Source organism: Erpetoichthys calabaricus, chromosome 12 (genome assembly GCF_900747795.2).
Source record: "Erpetoichthys calabaricus chromosome 12, fErpCal1.3, whole genome shotgun sequence".
NCBI lineage: Eukaryota > Metazoa > Chordata > Cladistia > Polypteriformes > Polypteridae > Erpetoichthys > Erpetoichthys calabaricus.
The window spans coordinates 13,277,769-13,301,726 of NC_041405.2; the positions used below are offsets into that span (position 1 = coordinate 13,277,769).

General features: G+C 39.2%; 1 protein-coding gene across 1 annotated transcript; it reads right to left on the reverse strand.

Annotated features, from left to right (window-relative positions):
• Positions 1-5,428: 5,428 nt before the first annotated feature.
• Positions 5,429-22,962, reverse strand: LOC127529755 (uncharacterized). Its single transcript, XM_051934474.1, has 7 exons — positions 22,925-22,962; positions 18,286-18,443; positions 17,167-17,277; positions 13,190-13,246; positions 9,924-10,031; positions 6,641-6,757; positions 5,429-5,858 (listed from the first exon to the last, which is right to left on the reverse strand). Exons 2-7 carry the CDS (start codon positions 18,436-18,438, stop codon positions 5,829-5,831), a joined length of 576 nt encoding a protein of 191 aa, XP_051790434.1. The 5' UTR covers positions 18,439-18,443; positions 22,925-22,962; the 3' UTR covers positions 5,429-5,828.
• Between the last annotated feature and the right edge of the window lie 996 nt (positions 22,963-23,958).

Sequence of the window (23,958 nt, forward strand, 5' to 3'; positions counted from 1 at the left end):
GTTTGCTTTTTTCTCTCTCTCTCTGACATTCTCTGCTCCTGACACACACTCCTTTGAAGAGAAGATATGTTTGAATTCTTTTAATTGTGAGATGGAACTGTAATCTCTGTCTTGTCATGGAGCACAGTTTAAACTTTTGAAAAAGAGACAAATATTTGTTTGCAGTGTTTGAATAAAGTTCCTGTCCCTACAACCTCCTGTGTTTCTGTGCAAATCTGTGAATCAAGCGTGACATTATAAAAATAACCATATAAACATATGGTTTCTACTTTGGAGATTTTCATCTTTCGCAGGGAGTTCTGGAATGCAACCCCTGTGATCGAGGAGGGATCAATGTATATATATATATATATATATATATATATATATATATATATATATATATACTAATAAAAGGCAAAGCCCTCACTGACTGACTCACTGACTGACTGACTGACTGACTGACTCACTCATCACTAATTCTCCAACTTCCCGTGTAGGTAGAAGGCTGAAATTTGGCAGGGTCATTCCTTTCAGCTTACTTACAAAAGTTAGGCAGGTTTCATTTCGAAATTCTACACGTAATGGTCATAACTGGAACCTGTTTTTTGTCCATATACTCTAATGGAGGAGGCGGAGTCATGTATCGCGTCATCACGCCTCCTACGTAATCACGTGAACTTAAAACAAGGAAGAGATTTACAGCACGAGTCAAACGCGGGAATGAAGGTAAATGACATTAATTTTTGAGTGTCTTTTAATAATGTGTAAGCATACATACTGTATTAACACATATGCAATTAAACGTGTGCATTTAGAGGGTGATTTCTCAGACTTAAAAGCTCGCCTTTTATTAAAAAGGTAAATGCTAACTGTTTTCATTCTGAAGGGCACAAACCACATTAGATTTCAGCCGTTAAACACGCAAAAATGTCGGTACACCAGATAAATAAGCGCAACATATTATCAGTTGTATTGTATGCTTACAATACATATAGAAATTTGTTAATCGTTAACTAATAGTATGGGATGGTGTTTTTCGACTCGCGCCTTGATTTAAACGATTCCATGTCTTGGTGGGTTTGCGTAGCTTATTGTCAATATCTTTACACCTGTTTTTAAAACTTATTGACTGGAACGGGCTTTCACGAAAAAAGTTAGGACTTTGCTACAGGATACACCCTCCACAAGTTAAGGAAGTAAAAATAAAAGGTATATATTTCTGTTTTATTTAAACCTTTTAAGTTCGTGTAAGCATACATATTAACACATGTGCAATTAAATGTGTGCATTTACGGGGTGATTTCTCAGGCTTAAAAGCTCGCCTTTTATTAAAAAGATAAATGCAAACTGTTTTCATTCTGAACGGCACAAACCACATTGGATTTCAGCCGTTAAACAAGCAAAAATGTCGGTACACCAGATAAATAAGTGCAACATATTATCAGTTGTATTGTATGCTAACAATACATATAGAAATGTGTTAATCGTTAACTAATATTATGGGATGGTGTTTTTCGACTCGCGCCTTGATTTAAACGATTGCATGTCTTGGTGGGTTTGCGTAGCTTATTGTCAATATCTTTACAGCTCTTTTTAAGACTTAATTTAAAAAGGTTTTCTTTTCTTCTGAATAAAAATTTAAAAGCAGTACTTTGCCGGTGTGAAGCGCTCACTTCACTCCCTTACGAGAATCGAACCTCGGACGTCAGCGCTAGAGGTGAAGCCCCTAAAATTGCGCCACGGCGTGTGGTTCATTTATTTGACAGCATGTAGATCGGGGTAATTACATTCACGGCATTCGTAGTCTGATTCACAATCTGATTGTATGGGTGGTTACCTACCAGGTAACGCTTATGGTTAGCCAGCAAGTCAGCTCGAAGTGATCACTCGAGTAAAGGCAGCTTCACAAAAAAACAGATCCTTAACAAATTGTTATTAGTATATTTTCTCTCAATTTAAAAAGGTTTTCTTTTCTTCTTAATAAAAATTTAAAAGCAGTAATTCGCCGGTGCGAAGCGCAGAGATTTGAGCGACTGACGCATACAGACATATTCATGAGTGCAGGTACTTCGGAAACAAAGCACCGTGTAAACCTAAAGTTTAAATTAACTTCATAGACCTACAAAAGGTTGCCATTGATTTCAGGCACGATTGCTTTTCTCCTGTACAACTATACGTTGCATTCTCAAGAGTGTGCTTGCACGGCTTGGTCATATTACAACCGGAGTGCTGAACTGACAACGTGGTATACAAACAGAACTATAACAATTGTAAAAAAAGAAAAAAAAAAAAGCGAAGAACCCTTGCATTTAATAAAAAGGCTCCTTCCTTGGCGTTCGTTTATAAAACAGCAGAAAAGCTGTGTTAAGGCTGCTTCACAAAAAAACTGATCCTTAATATAGATATAGATATATATATATATGTATGTATATCTATATATATATATATGTAACCTTATAAGTACTGCCTTACTTCTCTTTAAGAAAGGAAGATGTAATGATACTTGATTTAAACATTTGCATGTCTTGGTGGGTTTGCGTAGCTTATTGTCAATATCTTTACACATGTTTTTAAGACCTTATTGACTGAAACGGGCTTTCACAAAAAAAGTTAGGGCTTTGCTACAGGATACACCCTCCACAAGTTAAGGAAGTAAAAATAAAATTATATATTTCTGTTTTATTTAAACCTTTTAAGTTCGTATGCATAGCCCCATTTGGCTGTTTTAGTTTTTTTTTTCTTTCTTCAGTAATATTTAATCTCCTTAAAGAAAAAGAACATATGCATTTTACTTTTTTTGTATCTCTTTAGTAATATTTTAGTGTAAAAGGATAACCAGTATTTAAACCTTTTATGTTAGTTTATAAAGTTATTTTACACAATGCTGAAAAATTAATAAGAAAGCTACATATTTTGGCAGCTGCTGCTTTAATTTTCAATGAAATGAAAAAAGCTCTCCAAGAGAAAACCTCAATGAAGAAGAAACAGTTTGCACTAAAAAAGGAGAAACCCTCATTTATAAAGGTTTGCTGCAGATGACTTAACTGAAAATAAATTAATAGTTCCTATGTGTATAATACATATTTATCTATTTGACTTATGCCTTTATTCCAGCAACTTGCAATATCTGAAGTACAATTTGTTACATTACTTTTGGTTTTTGCAGCACAGGCAGGTGAAGTGACTTCCTCAGGGTCACACAGTGGTGTCAGTACCAGGATTTGAACTGACAAGCTCCGGGTTTGCTGAAATATTACTGAAGAAAGAAAAAAAACGAAAACAGGCAAATGGGGCTATGCATACAAATGTCCATCCATCCATTATCCAACCCGCTATATCCTAAGTACAGGAGCCAATCCCTGCCAACACAGGGTACAAGGCAGGAAACAAACCCCGGGCAAGGTGCCAGCCCACCGCAGGGTGAACATACCCACACACCACGAACAATTTAGAATCGCCAATGCACCTAACCTGCATGTCTTTGGACTGTGGGAGGAAACCGGAGTACCCGGAGGAAACCCAGACAGACACGGGGAGAACATTCAAACTCCACGCAGGGAAGCGAACCCGGGTCTCCTAACTGGCACCTTTCACTGCGCCACCATGCCACCTGCATACAAACTTAAAAGCTTTAAATAAAACAGAAATATATACCTTTATTTTTACTTCCTTAACTTGTGGAGGGTGTATCCTGTAGCAAAGCCCTAAGTTTTTTCATGAAAGCCCCTTTCAGTCAATAAGCCTTAAAAACAGGTGTAAAGCTAAACTTGCAGCACCGTTATTCAATTACACTTGCCTAACGCCTCTCCTAAGGGAACATACTGTGGGATCTGGGCATCAGTCAAAGCACCAATCACAGGCCCGATTAGAAAGCGGGAAGCTGTGATTTGTCGTCTCCCTCCCATGTAACAATCACAGGCCGTGTTACAACGCACTATGTATGTATGTATATATGTATATATGAAGAGGATGGATGGATGGATGGATGGATGTATATATGTGTGTTTATGTATGTGTATATATATGTTGATATGTATATATATATATATATATATATATATATATATATATATATATATATATGTATATATATGTGGATGTGTATATGTATATACTGTATATATATATATATATATATGTATATATGTATATATATGTATATGTAGATATGTGTTTACATAACCTCTTTAACACACTACTTCTCCGCTGAGAAGCAGGGTATTTTGATATATGTCAATGTATGTATGTATATATGTATGTCTATATTTATATATATATATATATATATGCATATGTATATATATGTGTATATATATATGTACATATGTATATATATATGTAGATGTGTGAATTTGTATATGTATATATAAGTATATGTGGATGTGTATATGTATGAATATATATGTATATGTAGATATGTGTATATGTAGATATGTACTGTATATATATGTATATGTATATATATGTTTACATAACCTCTTTAACACGCTACTTCTCCGCTGCGAAGCGCGGGTATTTTGCTAGTATATATATATATGTGTGTATGTATATATATATATATATATATATACAGTATATATAGATGTAATGGATGGCATGCATGGGCTGGGGTCCCATCTGGGTTGGTCCAAGATTCCATACCTGTAAGGGAGACTGGCCCACCGATTAGGCTGGGTGTTCCCTGCTACAGCCAAGATGGACAGGAATGGATATTCTGGCATCCTGGAAGGACTTGATAAAGGATGCATTACAATGGAAGGATAGAGGGAGGCAACTTACTCTTGTTATTTACTCCCCCAAAATGCTAGATGGCAGTGTCCCTGGATTACAGTACCTCTACAGACACCCACAGAGCCCTCTTGGGTGCTGTCAGGGGGGCACTAAAGGGATTAATGGTCCTTACTTCATGGGACTTCCGCCTAATGTGGAAAAGCTTCTGAGGGAAAATGTCATGGGACCAGACATACTTCTGGGTAAAGGATAAAGGAAGCAGCTCTGTTTCAGTTTAGGGGAGTTTGAGTCGGGAGAGGAGCTGGACAACACTCGTCTGGAAACTTTCTGCACAAACCCATCAAACAGTCTCCTTCCTTTGTTAGGCTTTAAGAAGCTGCTTGGTCAAACCAAGCTTAATATGACGTGCTAGTAGCATCTCTTGATCTGGATCCACCAGCCTGGGTCTGAAGATGTTTTTGGTTTCAGTCTGAAGTTTTTTTCAAGTCAGCCATTGCTTCTGAGCCCAAGAGAAATTCTTGGTTGTGGTGGCCGATTCACAGAGAAGACCTGGGCTTGTGTCGGGCCTGACTGTGGTAAGGGCTCCTCACCGTGTTCAGTTCAAACAAAATAAATTTTTGATTCAAACACAGATTTCTTTTTAATATTAGAAAAGAATAAACTTAAACACATTTTAAAAATAAAAAACTAATATTATAATGCATACATAAAAAAAATATAGTTGACAGCTAAAAAAATTCAAAAAATGTTATGCAATGGAGAAAAATAGTTTAATTATTTAATTCAGTGTCCAAAAATATTATAAAAAAGACATGAAATAATGGGAAAAATTTCATTGAATACCTGTGTAATTGTAGCATTATGTACAGTTAATAATTACACAAAACACACTCACAAACACAAACAGCTCGCTTTGTGTTAGGTTTGACATTTCCAGCATGTCTTAGAATCCTAAAATCATTTTCTTCATAAATGGGCCATTAGGTGCAGCCAAGTGACATCGTCCAGCACTGGGACAAGCGCCACTCCTCATGAAAGCCATAAATGTTTATTTAGCGATGGAAGGAGGTGTGCGACAGGTCACGTCTTCCTAATGTCAGTCACTGGGACGCAAGTCAGCAGTTCTGCTCCAGGTAAATCACAGGCTGAAAGAACGAAAGGACGGTTAACACTCAATGGAGTCACACCATCATTTTGCATAATTCAGAATAAAGGGCAAATATGTCTATTTCTTTCAGGCTAAGTAATGAAGAAATAGTATGAATAATATCGACTTTTTTAAACAAGAAGACTGGTTCATTTTTTTAGCAGTTTCCTGCCTCAAGTCTAAATCTGCTGGGAAAGACTTTGGCTTTCCATGACAACAAAATGAATTAAGAAAGTTTGAATATGTTATGTTAATTTACGTTCAAAAAGTTTCCGCACTTTTATATTTTCGTTGCAAATGTTGAAGGTGGGAGGAGTAGAAATTGGGCATTAAAAAGTTGGTACGACGCTGGGAAAATTGCATCGCAAATGAAGGTGACTTTGTAGAAAAGTGATGTCATTTGTTTTTGAAATTCTTAATAAACAGATTTAAAGGAAAGTGCGGAAAACTTTTTGCACGTCCTTTGTATTTATTGTATCATTAAGTCTTATATAGATCAAGTGACATCCATACTGAAGAATGAATATTTAAACAATCCAAATCTAAACTGTGAAGAACAAAATAGGTGTTTGCGCCGGAGGACATGCTAAAAAGTATTTGTAGAAGTTTTTAACAAGTATGTAATACACTCCTCTGTTTTCAAACATCAAATTTATGGTTATGAAGAGGGCACTAATAATCCGATTCTCCATTTACTTACGTCAGGATCATGAAAAGTACAACAAGGAAAGCAAAAGTAATAAATGATATCTTTTCATTTGAGAAATGAATACCTCTTACCAGAACATTGAAGTCATCCCGACACACTGCTCTCCCAGCAAAATGCACTGAGACGATGCTGACCACAACTTCCAGGCCGTGGAGAACGGCCGACAAAGTGCTGACAGCATTGATCATCTGTCAAAAATAGAAGAAGGATGTGATAAGCGTAGTTGTCAGGATTCCAGCATATAGATAGTTACAGATAGGTATATAGTTACATATCGATAGGTTGGTCGAGTTTCTACATATTGATATTATTAAATCATAGTCACATCATTACATATTATAAAAATCTTAGTGTATATAATCGTTTTTTGTGGAGAGTATACTTTATAGGAAGTCCCTAGAGTATTCCAGAGGGAAAATAAAAACTCACACAATGAATACTGAAGTTTTATTTACATAAAAATTCAAAGTAAGGCCTCTGTACACCAATTGTTCTATATACAGATAAAGAAGTTATCCAGAAGAAAATGTTATGCTCAATGGAGATGATCTAATCTGGTTTCAGTAACCCTAACATGGCATACTCAACCCCACTTAATCCAGTCATTGTAGCAGTAGAGGCTTTTATCGACCTCTTGAACCCGCAGGTACCACTCCAAACACCAGGTAAAAGTCCACTCCACACTACTCATACAATGATCAATACTTCAACTAAACACAATTCTCTCTCTTTCTCTCTTTCCTCCGCTCCCAGACACTTAGGCACCCTACCTCCCAGCTCAGCTCAATGTCTGCGTCCTTTTATACCCCCTGACCCGGAAGTGGTTCCTGTCCAACAATTCATAAGTCTGTATTACTTCCGGGTCAGAGTCAAAGTCCTTTTCTTCAACCTGGAAGTACGTCATTTCTCCTGTTCATGTGACCAGGACGTACTTCCAGGTTATAGGGCACGTAAGTCACTCCCTACAGTGACTCCTGGTGGCCCCCATGGTATCCAGCAGGGCTGTGCATACAAACTACAAAGTCCATGAGGCCCTGCTGGAATTCGGGGAACCTCCATGCTGTCAGGAGAGCTCCACCTGGCGGCCTGGGGGTGAGGGCCGGAATAGTTAGCCGGCCATCCATCACAGTCTTCAAATAAAAATCTCTTGAATGTGTTAATCTTCTGCATGCAAACTGGAGACACCGACCTTTATACCCTTCATCAGATTCAGCAACGCTGAGTAAATTTTTCCCAAATATTAGTTAAACATAGACAAGCAATGTCTGCCATTCTTATCTGTTAGCAGTGACATTAAGAGCACAAAAAATGTGTAAAGTCTGTGAACTGAAGGACTATGATGGGACATGGGACATGGGGCACCCTCCCACCCCGCCTCCTTTCAGTCCATAATCATGGTATGTTTGTGTTCAGAATCCTTATTAAAGTTCATTTTTAAAACTAATTTCAATAACGTGTTTGATTGGCAAAGATATTATTCTGGTTTTCAATGGCAGGGATGTGCATCTTTCAGACACCCTAGAAAATATGGATTTTTGTAATGGCACTTTAGTGGGTTGTCTGTTTCCTCATAGTGTTGTTGCTTGAGAAAGAGCCATTTCACTCTGTGAAATTCTCTTTGCATTTGTGCTTTAAAAAGATTCCTAATATGTGGACAAGACAGAAATCTTTAATGTCCACCTAGTAGACCAGCGTTTCTCAACCTTTAAGTATTTGCGACCCGAGTTTTCATAGCAGTTTTAATCACACCTCCCTAATGTTTTTTATGAAACCCTAATAAAATTTATTCATATTTTTTTTTTTGCTGCCAATACACCGCTAACAAGTTTAAAATTTTCCTACGAATAGCGAAATTACACCACATATGGCAACATTCGCGCCCCCTTTTTTGTTACTTTGCGCCCCGCTGTAGTAGGCCACCTGGCAGGTTATAACTAACAGAACTGGAACTGAGCCAGTGTGATTGTATGCAGCAGGAATCCTTTTAATATCAGAAGCTCACCCCGGCAGGAGCAAACCCTGGACAGGGGCAGGGTGAACACACACACCCCACCAGGGTCAATCTAGTTTTGTCAATCCACATAGCCTCCATGTGTTTGGACTGTAGGAGGAAATCGGAGCACCCAGGAGAAACTCGCACAGACATGGGGAGAACATGCAAACTCCACACAGGAGATGCGAACCCTGGTCTCCTTACTGTGAGGCAGCAGACAAGTGCCCCTGTGTCACCAATGTGAACACTTTTCAGATAACATTTGTAGCGCCCGGCCAGGACACCTCCATGCTGGAAGGACCAGGGAAGCAAGCGTGTCCAGAACGTTACCTCCTGCGGAGTGCTAGGTGGCAAACCCCCTGGGTTTCAGCGGTGCCTCGGACTCCCACAGGGCTCCATGGGAGAAGGAGTTTGGTGCAGCCCTGTTGGGATCCGTGTGCACCACCAGGGGGTTCGGCAGCAGGATCTACCAATCCCTTCTGGGCAGTTCTACCAGAAATAGGTCATCAAGCACCTGGAGCACTTCTGGGCGCATTATAAAAGGAGCCAGCAGCCCAGAGTTAGGAGATGGGAAACGAAGCTTGACCAGAGGAGTGGAGGAGAGAAACAGAAAGAAAAGAAGAAGAGTATTGTGTTTGTGCTTGTGCTGTGAGACTGTGCTGGGCTTGTGGGAAACGGGGAAGGCGTTTCCCACGAGGAACAAGAGAAGAAAATAAAATGTGTGTGCCTTGAACTTGTGTCCTGTGTCTGTCTGTGTCGGGTCTGGGTGGCGGTGCACCCTCTGCAGGCCACACATTTTGAATGAGAAATTACGTCTTCTTCTGTCTGGATGCTTGAAACTGCAGGGGGGACCCCCGCTCCCCTCGCTCTCTGATCTGATGTGACTAAGTCTGGACGCTTGAAAAATTGAAGGAGGAGTTGAGTCTCACATCTAACATTAATGGTAAAAACTCTGCTCTGTTATGAAATCACACTTGAAAGAGAGTACCGTCACTTATGTATTTCTACTGCAGACACTAGTTAAATAAATTATGTTACAGAATAAATAAGTTTATTATATTTTCCACCTCCTTAGTCTGTGAAGATTTCCTCAGTCCTCTGCTGGTCCACAACCACTGGTTGGTGTAATATACTGGGAAACAGTGTGCTTTAGTGACTAAACCGCTGGGCCCAATGATCAGCCAGTTCAGCTTACGAGCCCAACCTAAGAAAGTCATGTGACATTCCTGTGCACCAATTGTAAAAATACAAGTGTACTGTGACCTGACTTTGTATGTCACCTTGAATGAAGATGCCACTATTGATAGTTCGTACTGTATATGGAGAAGAAACAGATTGAATTTACTAAGAATGGAACTTACTTGTTCTACTTCCATCTTTGGGCTACCAGTAGCCATAATTGAATAGATAACCATTCCCGTCGAAGCCCAAAGAAAGCTCATGGTACTGGTAAAATAGAAGGACTTCACCTGTTCAAAATAAAGAGACAACGTCCACTTTAAGCAATTGAAACAGCACAGTAGTTATGGAAGAGCAAACTTAATACTGAAGGCTGCCGAACAGAGTGCCTTTTATTGATTATGATATGGAATCATTTATATGCTATTTAATTTGTGAAATGTATGGAGCTGAGAAAGAATAGATAGATAGATAGATAGATAGATAGATAGATAGATAGATAGATAGATAGATAGATAGATAGATAGATAGATAGATAGATAGATAGATAATTTATTAATCCCAAGGGGAAATTCACATATTAATATTATAATTAATTATATTATAATTATAATTATACATATATAATATTTAGAATTAAAGTGCTTCAATCTTTCCAAATAATAAAAGTATGGTGCTAATAGAACTGTAAGAAGCGTGACACTTGTGCATTAAATAAGGATGTATTAAGCTAACCGAACAAATGTAATCTAATGCAGATACTAAAGCTATAAGAATGTAATTTCTTTGTAACTAATGTAATGTACTGAACTAACTTTTATGTAACCTTTCATACTGTATAAGCTACAGTATGTGCGTACAAAAAGAATAAGGAAGTGAGTATTGTCTAGATCTGTTGTAGTTGCACAGACCCTGTGACAGTTAGAATAAGAAATTGCTGCAACTGGTCTTGTGTATGTGCGGTGCTGACAGGGGCGTATTGCTTAAGATGTGAGTGTGCTGACAACTCTTTTTTCTGTAAGAAACACTGTGCGCTCCTGCATGTTCCAATCCAGGATGTGACCACAAGCTATAGCAATCTATGTATGACCTCAAAATGAACTGCCGTGCCCCCCGCTCACTCAACGGGTCTTACAACTGGTGAAGACACCAGCAGCAGTGGTCCTCACTTAAGACTCCCGTCGTGGCTGCCTTCATCGGCATCTGCTAGACTACTCAGGGCCAGCTGGTCTCCCGCCTTCCCCAATGCACTCTTAACATCTTCGGGATCCCAAACAAGGACTCCACGATTATAGTACTGGGTCCTCCAGAAATTCAGCGGGGAACGATCCACCCCATGGACTGCCGATTACTCCTTTTCCGTGGGGCTACCGATTGTTCTGCCTCAATCTCCCTCGACTCAGGCACCCAATACTATACTCACTCATGGATCTGTCGTATTTCTTTGGTTTGCCCCCTTCCTCTGACCTCTGAAAACCCTGTAGGAAGCATATGCTGTAATCATGGCTCTAGCACTATTGAGAGGCTACCCAAACCCCACCCAAAAACATTACGTATTTATTTCAAATGCATAGGCCACAGACCTGCTATCTCACAGTGGCAATTAGCAAAAAAAGCAACTAAACTAAAATGGTTAACTGTGGATCAATATGTTAATAAACTTGAGTAAATGATCCCCACTAAGGAAAAGTCAACTACACCGGTGGTAATTTGCTGTTAACTTCACAACATATTAAATGTTATAAGCTGACGTCTAATATATTCAGTTGTGCCATACGGTACAACAACAATTTTTTTTCTCATATTGCTAAACTCCTCAATGGGCTTTAACAAACCCTCTTTTTTTTTAGCCCCCCAAGCCTTGACTCTCTACAATAACAAGAAAAAACTCTCCAAAAAAAAATATTTCTAGAGAAAGGCGATTCAGAATGAGACCCCCTTCCAGGTACAGTAGGTTGGGTGTGCAATGGGTGTCAAAAAATTGTGTAAATACAACACACAAAGCAGAATACAAGTAATCCTCTTCACAGAACCAAATGGCCAGTCTATCACGGCCACCTCAGAAATACGAGGAACGTTCAAAAAGTTTATGCACTTGTATATTTTCGTTGGAAACGGTGAAGGGGTAGTAATTGGACATTAAAAAGTTGATACAACGCTGGGAAAAATTGCATCGCAAAGGAAGGTGTCTATGTAGAAAAGTGTTGTAATTTGTTTTTGAAATTCTTAATAAATAGAGTTAAAAAAGAGTGTGGAAACATTCTGAATGTCCCTAGTACAACACAACAGTACAAACTATATTGTTCTTGCACACCAAGAACACCACAAGTTCTTCCTCACCGCAACAACTCTTAAGGCAAAAATGCAAGAGTAGATTCTTCTTCTTCTTTCAGCTGCTCCTGTTAGAGATCGCCACTGCAGATCATCTTTTTCCATATCTTCCTGTCCTTTGCATCTTGCTCCATTACACCCTCCTCTCTCACCACATCCATAAACCTTCTGGTTGGCCTTCCTCTTCTCCTCTTGCCTGGCAGCTCTATCCTTAGTACCCTTCTCCCAATATACCCAGTATCTCTCCTCTGCACATGTCCAAACCAACACAATCTTGCCCCTCTGACTTTGTCTCCCAACTGTCCAACCTGAGCTGACCCTTTAATGTCCTCATTTCTAATCTTATCCATCCTTGTCACACCCAATGCAAATCTCAACATCTTTAACTCTGCCACTTCCAGCTCTGTCTCCTGTGCCACCATCAGCAACCCATATAACATAGCTGGTCTCACTATCGTCCTGTAGACCTTTCCTTTCACTCTTGTTGACACCCATCTGTCACAAATTACTCCTGACAGTCTTCTCCACACATTCCAACCTGCCTGCACTCTCTTTTTCACTTCTCTTCCACAATCCCCATTACTTTGTACTGTTGATCCCAAGTATTTAAACTCATCCACCTTTACCAACTCTACTCCCTTCACCCTCACCATTCCTCTGACCTCCCTCTCATTCACACACATGTATTCTGTTTTCTTCTTACTAACCTTCATTCCTCTCCCCTCTAGAGCATATCTCCACCTCTCCAGGGTCTCCTCAACCTGCTCCCTACTCTCGCTACAGATCACAAACATCATAATCCACGGGGACTCCTGTCTAATCTTGTCTGTCAACCTGTCCATCACCATTGCAAATAAGAAAGGGCTCAGAGCCGATCCCTGATCTAATCCCATCTCCACCTGGATTGCACCCATCATTCCTACTGCAGACCTCACCACTGTCACACTTTCCTCGTACATATGCAGACAAAAATGCAAGAAGAGATTATAATGCTAACTAAATACAGAACTATCACACATGACGATACAAATTTGTTCAAATATATCAAAACCAAAGTAGAAACTAATTAATATAAATGTTAACTAATTAATATAAACAGGCAGTAAAGTGCACTTACCACACAAATGTTAGGTGAACATGTAGACAGAATGCCCAGACTTCCGGTCAGAATAAACTAATGACAAAGAGGGAAAGAAACGTAAAAGTCTATTAATGAATTTTCATTTCTAAAGATTAAAAATGTAATGCCTTCCAGGTCTGCCTGTGTTTTCAGGTCTTTGCTTTCTCATATTTTTACTTGATTGAGTGTTTGTGTCAAAACACCAGTGGTAAGAACAGACTGCCAGGCTTCAAGAGGGGCCATTCCACAGAGAAGGCGCTGCTTACTGTTGTCGACACAATACAAATGGCTAGACCTACCAACATGTCATTTGTCTCTTATCCCACTAGATCCCTCCTCTGCCCTTGACATGGTCAAACACCAGATCCCCCTTGCCAACCTCTCAGAACTTGGCATCACTGGAAGGTGGTTTGAGTCCTACCTCTTGGGCAAATCCTACCTTGTGTCTTTGTGACGAGGCACTTCACCTTTGTACTTCACCTCACTAGGCCCTATCGTCATGTCCCATGGTTTTCCTATTAGTGCTATGCCAATGTTACATAGCTACTGTGTATCTGTGATTCTCTAAAAAGTACCACATGGTATCAGTTATAATCTCTGAATGTATCAAGGGAAAAAGACATAGCCATTTCCTCTTCTTTCTTTTTTTACTTTCTCGTATACAAAGCATAGGGAAAGTATTGTAATCGTCCAAAAATTCGATGTTGAGATTTTGATGAATCTCGACGTTTTAGACCTCCCTGACTTTCTCATATACAAAGTATAGAGAAGTATTGGAATCCTCCAAAAATTCCATTTCGAGATTTATCAAAATCTCGGTGTTTTAGACCTCCCTGAGTCCGAAAATACCATTTTTGGAATTATGTCTGTGTGTCTGTCTGTGTCTGTGATAGGATTAGAAATTAGAACATTAGAGGGACAGCTCAGGTGGGACAGTTGGGAGACAAAGTCAGAGAAGTGAGATTGCATTGGTTTGGACATGTGCAGAGAAGAGATGAGGGGTATACTGGGAGAAGGATGCTAAGGATAGAGCTGCCAGGGAAGAGGAGAAGAGGACGGCCTAAGAGAAGGTTTATGGATGTGGTGAGAGAGGACATGCAGGTGATGGGGGTAACAGAACAAGATGCAGAGGACAGAAACATATGGAAGAAGATGATCAGCTGTGGCAACACCTAACGAGAGCAGCCGAAAGAAGAAGATGTCTGTCTGTGTGTGTGTGTAAACACGATAACTTGTGTATGCTTTCACTTAGGTCAACCAAAATTTGCATACAAGTATTAGGTGCAAAACGTAGATTTCGTTCAACTTTTGGGCTATTTCCGCTAACCTGTATTTTACCTTTTATTTATGCAGCTGCAGAGTCCGATTTATTCAACTTTACTTTTGTAATAATTGTTCAATATATTATTAATTTGATTTGTTATTGATGGTTCTTTAATGTACATAATATAAAAATACCAGTAAAGGCGCACTGCACGATACACATGACTTGACCATACTCCGTTTACCCTTGACCTTGGTCTTTGTTGATCATATATGTGTAGAATGACTTCTACATTCTACATATATATATATATATATATATATATATATATATATATATATATATATATATATATATATATATATATATATATATATTTATATATATATAAATATATAGGGGCAGCACATTGGCGCAGTGGGTAGCGCTGCTGCCTCGCAGTTGGGAGACCTGGGGACCTGGGTTCGCTTCCCGGGTCCTCCCTGCGTGGAGTTTGCATGTTCTCCCCGTGTCTGCGTGGGTTTCCTCCGAGTACTCCGATTTCCTCCCACAGTCCAAAGACATGCAGGTTAGGTGGATTGGCGATTCTAAATTGGCCCTAGTGTGTGCTTGGTGTGTGGGTGTGTTTGTGTGTGTCCTGCGGTGGGTTGGCACCCCGCCTGGGATTGGTTTCTGCCTTGTGCCCTGTGTTGGCTGGGATTGGCTCCAGCAGACCCCTGTGACCCTGTGTTCGGATTCAGCGGGTTGGAAAATGGATGGATGGATGGATATATATATATTTGCAGCTGGAGATCCACAAAGGGAGAAAAAATGAATCACGTATCATAAAGTACTTTTTATTGCTGAGCTTTCAACCCCTGCCAGGGGTCTTCATCAGAGGATAATGCTTAGACTTACAAGAATCAAAGGCAATATATAGCAAAAAATTACGTGTGTGTGCGGGGGTGGGACACTGCAATACCTCCCCCTGGATGCTAGATGGCCACCCCCCTGGGGTGGAGCAGTGCCTCGGTTTCCCACAGGGCTTCCTTGGAATTGGAGTTGGGTGCAGCCATGTTGGGTCCCGCAGGCACCACCAGGGGATGCTGTGTTTGGGACTCCTGAGCCCATGTGGGCAGCATATACATCACACCCGAAAGTGCAGCCGGAACTCGGTGATCAAGCACCTGGAGCACTTCCGGGTGAACTATAAAAGGAGCCAGCGACCACCACTCAGGGGCCAAAGTCGGGTGGAGAAGGACAAGGTTGCTTGGGAGGAGTGGTGGTGCCAAAGGAGAAGAAGAGTGTTTGCTGTACTGGTGTGCTTTATTTGGGACTGTGTATTGCCTGTAGGATACGGGGAAGACATGCGCCCACAGGGGAAGAAAATAAAATAGGTTTTGTTTACTTTACACGTTCCTCCCGTGTCCAATCTGTGTCGGGTCGGGCGCTATACAGCATCCATTCTTTCAGTATATATTTATATATATACGAGGGGGAGTCAAGTTAAAGTTAGGGAATACGAGATATAGTGTATAAATGAAGAGACTTATGTGGCTTTAAGTTCCTTCTCGAACACCCTGGTCTGCCGGTAGAGGCCGTCTGCAGTTGCCACCGCTCTGTATATTAATCTCAGTTCAGACTCTTTTCATGCGTAGCTCCTAGCTGGTGGAATGACTTGCTCATCTCCATTTGAAATTTGAACTCCCTCAATGCATTAATGAAGTTTTTGAAGACTCTTGTTTGATGAATTTCTGCCTAACTGATATGTTAAGTTTTTTTTTATGTAGGAATTCTAACTAGTTTGGATTTTGTTGTGAGCTCTTAATAATAATAATAATAATAATAATAATAATAATAATAATAATTCTTTACAGTTATATAGTGTTTTTATCATTACTCAAAGTGCTTTTCAGAGTTAACGGGGAGACACTTCAGCCACCACTAATGTCTAGTATCCACCTGGATAAGGCGAAGACAGCCATTTTGGTGCCAGTATACTCAACACACATGAGCTATTAGGTGGTGAAGTGGTGAGCAAGAGATAGACAATTAGAGATAGGGGATGACTAGGCTGTGGTCTGCAATTTACCCAGAACATCGGGAAACACCCTACGCTTTACGGAGGATGTATAAAAGATCTTTACTGATGACAGAGAGTTACGACCTTAGTTTTATGTGTCATTTGATGGACGACGCCATCGTTACAGTAGAGTGTCTCTATCGCTGCACTGGGACATCAGAATCCACATTCAGTCCACAGGGTAGGTGCTCCCTGTAGGCATCTCCATCACCTCTTCCATCAGCATCCCAAGTTCTTTTCCAAGTACTGGTGGGGCCTGAACATGCTCAGGTTCAAGTGGATGACCTCTTCCCTTGTGAGGATCACTTTTGTAACCTTGTCCTGTCACACTTGTTCCTAAAGAGTCAATGATGTTGACTAAAAATGCCCATCAAACAAATGTATTTATAAATGTGAAACAACCCACATAGGTAAAGCTTTATACCGCGAGTCCTTTCTACGCCTTGCCTCTGGTCTCTCGATGTGTGCTGTTCTACATTACTGTAATGTTTCTCTTGTTTATTCTGATCCAGTTTTTATGATCTTGTTGTTACTTTGGTATACTCGTCAATGAGAAAAAAAAGAAATTTGTGTAATTACTGCTCCCTCGACGCAGCATGAAAGTATTTAAATCTAAAATGTAACTTTTAGCAATTGGCCTACACATACCAGGAAACTTGGCCAAGAAAACACAGTCAGATATATTTCCATTTTAGCTTGTGGTTGGTACAGGCATATTCCAAGGAAAAGATTGACCACTCCAAAAATAATATGAGCAATCTGTAAAAAAAAAAAAAATTAAAAATTAAATTAAATTATCTGTCAAATTGTTTAAAAAGCTGCTTCAATAGAGTTTATACTTCAATGATCCCTCTGGCATAAGCAGTAGTGCCAGAGGGGCACACAAACAAAAACCGGACCATGGCATTGGTGATTTAAACATCTGCCTAGTGCATGAGCTTCATGACAGCATGGGCGATCGATACAGATATTCTGTTTTAATGGAAAGGTACTGAGTGAAGTGCAGTCGGAGCTCTTAGACAGGCCATGATGGATTAGGAGGTCAGTCAGGGCCAAACTAACACAGACATCCTTCACAAAGGACAGCATGTTTGATAGACATTGGCTGGTTAAAAAATCTAAAAACAGAACCTTTCTGAATGTGTCATAGCTCAGAAAATGAGTCCTGTTGTTTAATGTAAGACAGGATCCATTCATCTCCTGAAGCTGCATGGCGCTGAGCGAGGAGCCACCCTGGGCCACCAGTCCAAAACTGGCACACTCACTTATACTCCCTGGTTACCCAAACACATACAGTTTATTGGTGTGGGACAAAAAAAAGAGTGTCCCCACCCAAAGAAAAAACTACCATGAAAGCATAGTTAGACTGTAGAGACCCCACTTCCAGTCCCATGAAGCTCTTAGGCAAAAATTAGACACTGTGCCACCAAAAAACAAAGTGTAATAGATATCCTACTTTGAAATAGGGTTAAAAAAAAAGACACTTTTAAAGGCTGCTTCTGCACAAACGCTGTTTTAGAGATGGCCATCTATTTCACCACAATAAAGACATTCAAACAAGCCGCATGAGCTGAGCTTTCCTTTAAATAGCCTAAACCTTTCAGCTCTAATTATAGATAAGACTCGTGTATTTTGAAAAAAAAAAAACCATCTATTTTCATTTTTGAACACACTGATCATAAAACAAGCTTCAAAGGAGAAGACAGTCAATTATTTTATTCAGAAAACTCCACCACAGCATTTCTAACCAGTTCATGATGGACTTACCCCTAGTCCTTTGGGGTTCCCTTTGAGGAACACCTTGTAAGAATCTTCAAACTCACAATTAAATGTTGCTGGCAGGTTTGAACCATCAATGGGACTTTTTAAATAGCGGATTTTAATGATCATGCGGTCATCAGCCTTATATGTTTTAGCCATGACTTCTGTGTGGTAAAACAAAAAATGACAAAATGATGAGCATCAGTTACTAAAATTCACATTCAATTTATTACACAGTATATAAGCAAACAGAGATTAAGACAAGACTGAAGGTTTTAAAATTATAAAACTAAAACTAAAATTAATATCTAGATCCATCTGTCTTGCCAACTATACTAAAATTGTCTATCTATCTTATCCTGCCAACTACACTAAAATTAAAATCTATCTATCTATCTATCTATCTATCTATCTATCTATCTATCTATCTATCTATCTATCTATCTATCTATCTATCTATCTATTCCTGCTGACTACACTAAAATTAAAATCTATCTATCTATCTATCTATCTATCTATCTATCTATCTATCTATCTATCTATCTATCTATCTATCTATCTATCTATCTATCTATCTATCTATCTATCTATCTAATACTGCTGACTACACTAAAATTAAAATCTATCTATCTATCTATCTATCTATCTATCTATCTATCTATCTATCTATCTATCTAATCTTGCCGACTACACTAAAATTAAAATCTATCTATCTATCTATCTATCTATCTATCTATCTATCTATCTATCTATCTATCTATCTATCTAATCTTGCCGACTACACTAAAATTAAAATCTATCTATCTATCTATCTATCTATCTATCTATCTATCTATCTATCTATCTATCTATCTATCTATCTATCTATCTATCTATCTATCTATCTAATCTTGCCGACTACACTAAAATTAAAATCTATCTATCTATCTATCTATCTATCTATCTATCTATCTATCTATCTATCTATCTATCTATCTATCTATTCCTGCTGACTACACTAAAATTAAAATCTATCTATCTATCTATCTATCTATCTATCTATCTATCTATCTATCTATCTATCTATCTATCTATCTATCTATCTATCTATCTATCTAATACTGCTGACAACACTAAAATTAAAATCTATCTATCTATCTATCTATCTATCTATCTATCTATCTATCTATCTAATCTTGCCGACTACACTAAAATTAAAATCTATCTATCTATCTATCTATCTATCTATCTATCTATCTATCTATCTATCTATCTATCTATCTATCTATCTATCTAATCTTGCCGACTACACTAAAATTAAAATCTATCTATCTATCTATCTATCTATCTATCTATCTATCTATCTATCTATCTATCTATCTATCTATCTATCTATCAGTCTGTGAAAGCTTTTAAGTTCATTTGTTGCCTGGCACAATTCTGAATTATTCGAAGCCAGAATTTTAATACTATCGTTTTTATTTTAACATTTCCAATGTTTTATTGCACTGCATTTTACATTTCACAACTGAATTCATTTGCGCCCCATACACTAAATACGCAACTACATAACAGATACGTCATTTTATGGTGTAAAACACAGAATGCTCATAATTTGAATCCTTTGCATCTTTTGAAAACATTTAATTTTTTATCTCCTGGCGAATGGTAGCGGTGAAAAGTGTCTCGCTTTTAGTCGACCTAATTTTTTCTGAGACTTGTGATATTTATGTATTTATTTTTTCTTCTCCGAATTCTATCGAACAATATTAGAGTAGAACATCTGAAACCTTTCATTACTCCGGCTTACATTCTCAGTTCTAAATCGATTTTTTATTGCCCGTGATCTGCTTATGCTAAGACTTTTCAGGAGACGCGCGCGACGCTAACACTACGCTGAATGTATCTTACATAGCATAGCCTACTGACTGCTAGGACGTTTCGTTAAAAATGTCTGCAATACTTCAAAAATGACTGCGTTTTGAAATTATCTTTTTAATCTTTTCCTTTGAAGAATGACGTGCCAACAACCAAACTACACCTGAATTAGAATTGGGAACAACGCCCAGGGCCAGCAGTCTGAGCGGTCAGCAGCGCGGGGAGCTCCGTGGCTGGACTTAAAGAAGTTTATTAGTCAGCGAATTTTAATATTGGCCTTAATAGTTTTCTTAATACAAAATGTGCAACTTTAAGAATAACAGAAAAAGTAAATGGAAGGTGATTTTCTTCTTCTATCTTTCGAATTATCTCTGTATGGCTCCCAAAGCAACACGCCCTAAATTCAAATCCTTGAGTGTCGCCTACAGATAATTCAGTGGGTCAGCACTTATGTGTACGGAGACACTTGTGAGGTCCTACACTCCTACAACTAAAGGTGTCAGAGTGATTCTTCAGAGCGATACCATACGGAAAACATTTTGGTTCCCAAAAAATCCATCTACGGTTCCTCAAAGAACCTTAAATCTGTAACGGGCTCCATGAATAACCAGCCGGTAACAGATTCGTGAAATACCAGTTGGTGTTGAATTTAAACGACTCTCACTGCATAGGTGCAATCACGCAGGCTCAGTCCAGATTTTCTTAATCTGTTGGTTTCGTGCTAGGTAGCCTATAAATTAAAGATTTCATATTTTTATAAATATTTGGAAAATTTTCAAAGCACAAAGAACCAACTTTATGTGCAAAGACTCCTTCGCAGAATGAAATGTTGCTTTGTCTGGCAAGAGTTCTATTCAGACGCCGTTAAAGAACCGAAGAGAGCGCGCTGCGTGTCGCCAACTCGGGTCTGCAGATGAACGTCGCCTGGCGATGCCACCTAAAATCTCAAGACGGACTTCTCTTATCTGTAGCACGAGCTGCCCACCTCAGTCCGACGTGCCGACGCCCTCCGTGTGATTAAGGCGCGTTTGAAGGATCTTGTTCTGTAAAAATCCTTCTAACTGATGATTGCTATGCGCGGTTCTTAGAAGCTGAGAAAAGGAGAACTCTTTAAAATAAAGGCTCTTCAAAGAAATGCCAGAGGGGACTATTGTTTGTTCCAAAAAAAAAAAACAAAAACATCCAGATGAAGGTTCCTAAAAGACTTTTATTTGTTTAGCAGGCTCCATAAATAATAATAATGAGTATAAAATAACACATTTGTGAAATGCCAATGAGTTCCTGTTTGCTGTATAACACAAAGTTCAAGTGTTTGTTTGTTTTAGTCTATTCGGGTCCCGCTGCATATTAAATACTTCTGTTTTGTCTGCATATTAGGAAGTATCTCACACGCAAAGAACCTCTTCCCGGAATAAAATGGTACCATAAGATGAACCACACAACCCGGCTAAAGAGCCATTTTTGAACCGTTATTTTTTAAATTTAGGCTTTTGCTGTTCTGTCCGGTCTAGAAGTTTCTACTTGCGGTGGTCAATTTTATAATCTTGTCTATCACATTCGTTTCAAAACAGCAGTTTACACGATCGTGTTTTGGGAGTCGCTTTGGATAAAAGGATCTGCTAAGTAAGTAAACGTAAATGTAAATGCGAATCGACGTTTTGTACAAACCAGTAGATCGAAATGAGTACAAATTCAAATTTAAAAAAATGTAGTCAAATCCTCTCCTTATGACTGAGTCGGTCAACCCCATTAGGCGGCCGCTTAATAGGCTCCGGCATCTGAGAGGGCGCCATTCGTGAAAGTCAAGGGGGGCGCGCTCCGGACACCGAGGGGGGTCAAGATCGTGGAACCCTGAGCGGGCGCTGTTGGCCGCCGGGCGCCGTTTCTGAAAGTAAAATTGGGCACCGTCCGTACACCAAGGGGTCCACGTTCCTCAAAGTCCACCGTATATATACAAAAAAGGGGCGCCGTTTGTGCTGTTGTGGAGGTGAAGGTTGGGCGTGATAGGGTTTTGCGCTCCGGACACCGAGAGGATAACCCCATTGATAATACTGACTACCCGCTATGGACAATGACGGGCAACGTCCGTCCACCCCGTACAGGACACCGAATGGGCTTCGACCGGCACTGCCCTGTTGGTTTTCATTACATTGCCTTTTTATTATTTTATTTGTGAAGAAAATTACACTGCATACATTCATACTTCATAAAACTAGGAAAATAAAAATGAAAAGAAATCATAAAGGTAAATAAGGGAAGCAACAAAACACAATTAATTCCTGAATTTTTATTTTATTTTATTTTATTTTAGGGGCTTTTGTTTACCTTATTTTTATTTAATTTGCTCTATGCAATCCGTAATTTTTTTTCTTTGAGTCGTACGTTTGTGGGACATTTGTCAATATGAAAAATCTATAAAGACGTATTTTATTTATAACACAAAATCGTTATAATTTTTATCAATTTAACTTGTCAACGTGAAAGAGAAAAATCACTTTTGGTTTAGCATGCAGATACTGTACTTTTACATTACAGGTAAGTAACAAAAGGCGACGAGAAAGACGGTTTAAATGGTGGCGATTAGTGCTTCGATTTTATCGGTGCCGTAGGCTCAGCGCTGTACGTAAAAGGCGCTATAAATCTGGTGTAATGTCTCCAAATCCGGCGGGTTTCTCTATTTACAAAACGAGCAAACTGACACTCTCGTTTATTTATTTATTTTTTGATTATGTACTTAAAAGAAGCTTTACTGAATGTTAACAATCACGAATCCGCCGGCTCGTCTTACCTGTCTGTCTTGTGAAGGTGCGCTGCCTTTGTAACACAAACACGCATCCCAGTCCGGGGACTTGAAAATGCGCAGACTCCGTCTATGGTGGTCGGTGTGTGTGTGTGTATGTGTGTGTGTGTGTGTGGTGGGGGTTGGGTGCTGGCTGGGAGCTTCTGGGCAGCATGCTAGCACTTTTGGAGCTGCTGAACGGTCAATGCACAAGTTCAGCCACAAAACCAAACATGCCGTTTTTATCTGTATTTATTTTTAGTTGTTCTGCTAAATGCCATCTTATATTCTAAACGTATTCGCCTATTAAAAAAAAATCAGTTTTGACGTAGAAGGAAATAATGCAGACATGGTAATCACTAACGTGTAATGGAAGGCCTGGAATTAATAAGCTCAATAGTTTAGGCCATACGAAAAGAACAACTATACGATCAATCCACACATTTCACTTTACCGTTTTTAAGGCCGGACTAAGACCCTCACGGAACCAAGATTGTCGAAACCCACACCCTCCCCACAGTTCCAGCTCCAGAACAAAATGCAAAGAGGAGCGACTTCACGTGATATTTGGGGAAGGGGCTTTCTTCGGAAAAATGTCCCCTGGAGCTGAACCTGCCCCCTTAAACACCCCACACCAGCCCCGTCATCTCGTTCGCCCCATGAGGCACACACGTGTCAATAATAAATCAGGTAGATTTATTACTGGTCCTCAACCTTTTTGACAGCAAGGACCATTTTATTAGATGCAAATTTTTCCACGGACTTGGGGGGGGGACCTTTTTGGTTGGGGGGGGGGGCAGTTTTATACACAATTTACATAACATTTCTATTATTATTAAAGTTATTAAGCAGTTCGCATACGTTTGCAATCTGAGATTTTTCTTCTTTTTTTGCATATAACAAAGACATATGCTTTACATTTGCCATTCCAACAGATTGCACATCACAAACATTAACACTGCAATCTTTTTTTCGTGTCTGCCGTTTCTATAGGAGGGTGACAATGAGTTAAATTCCAATGGATGTTTTTCAAATGTTGACAA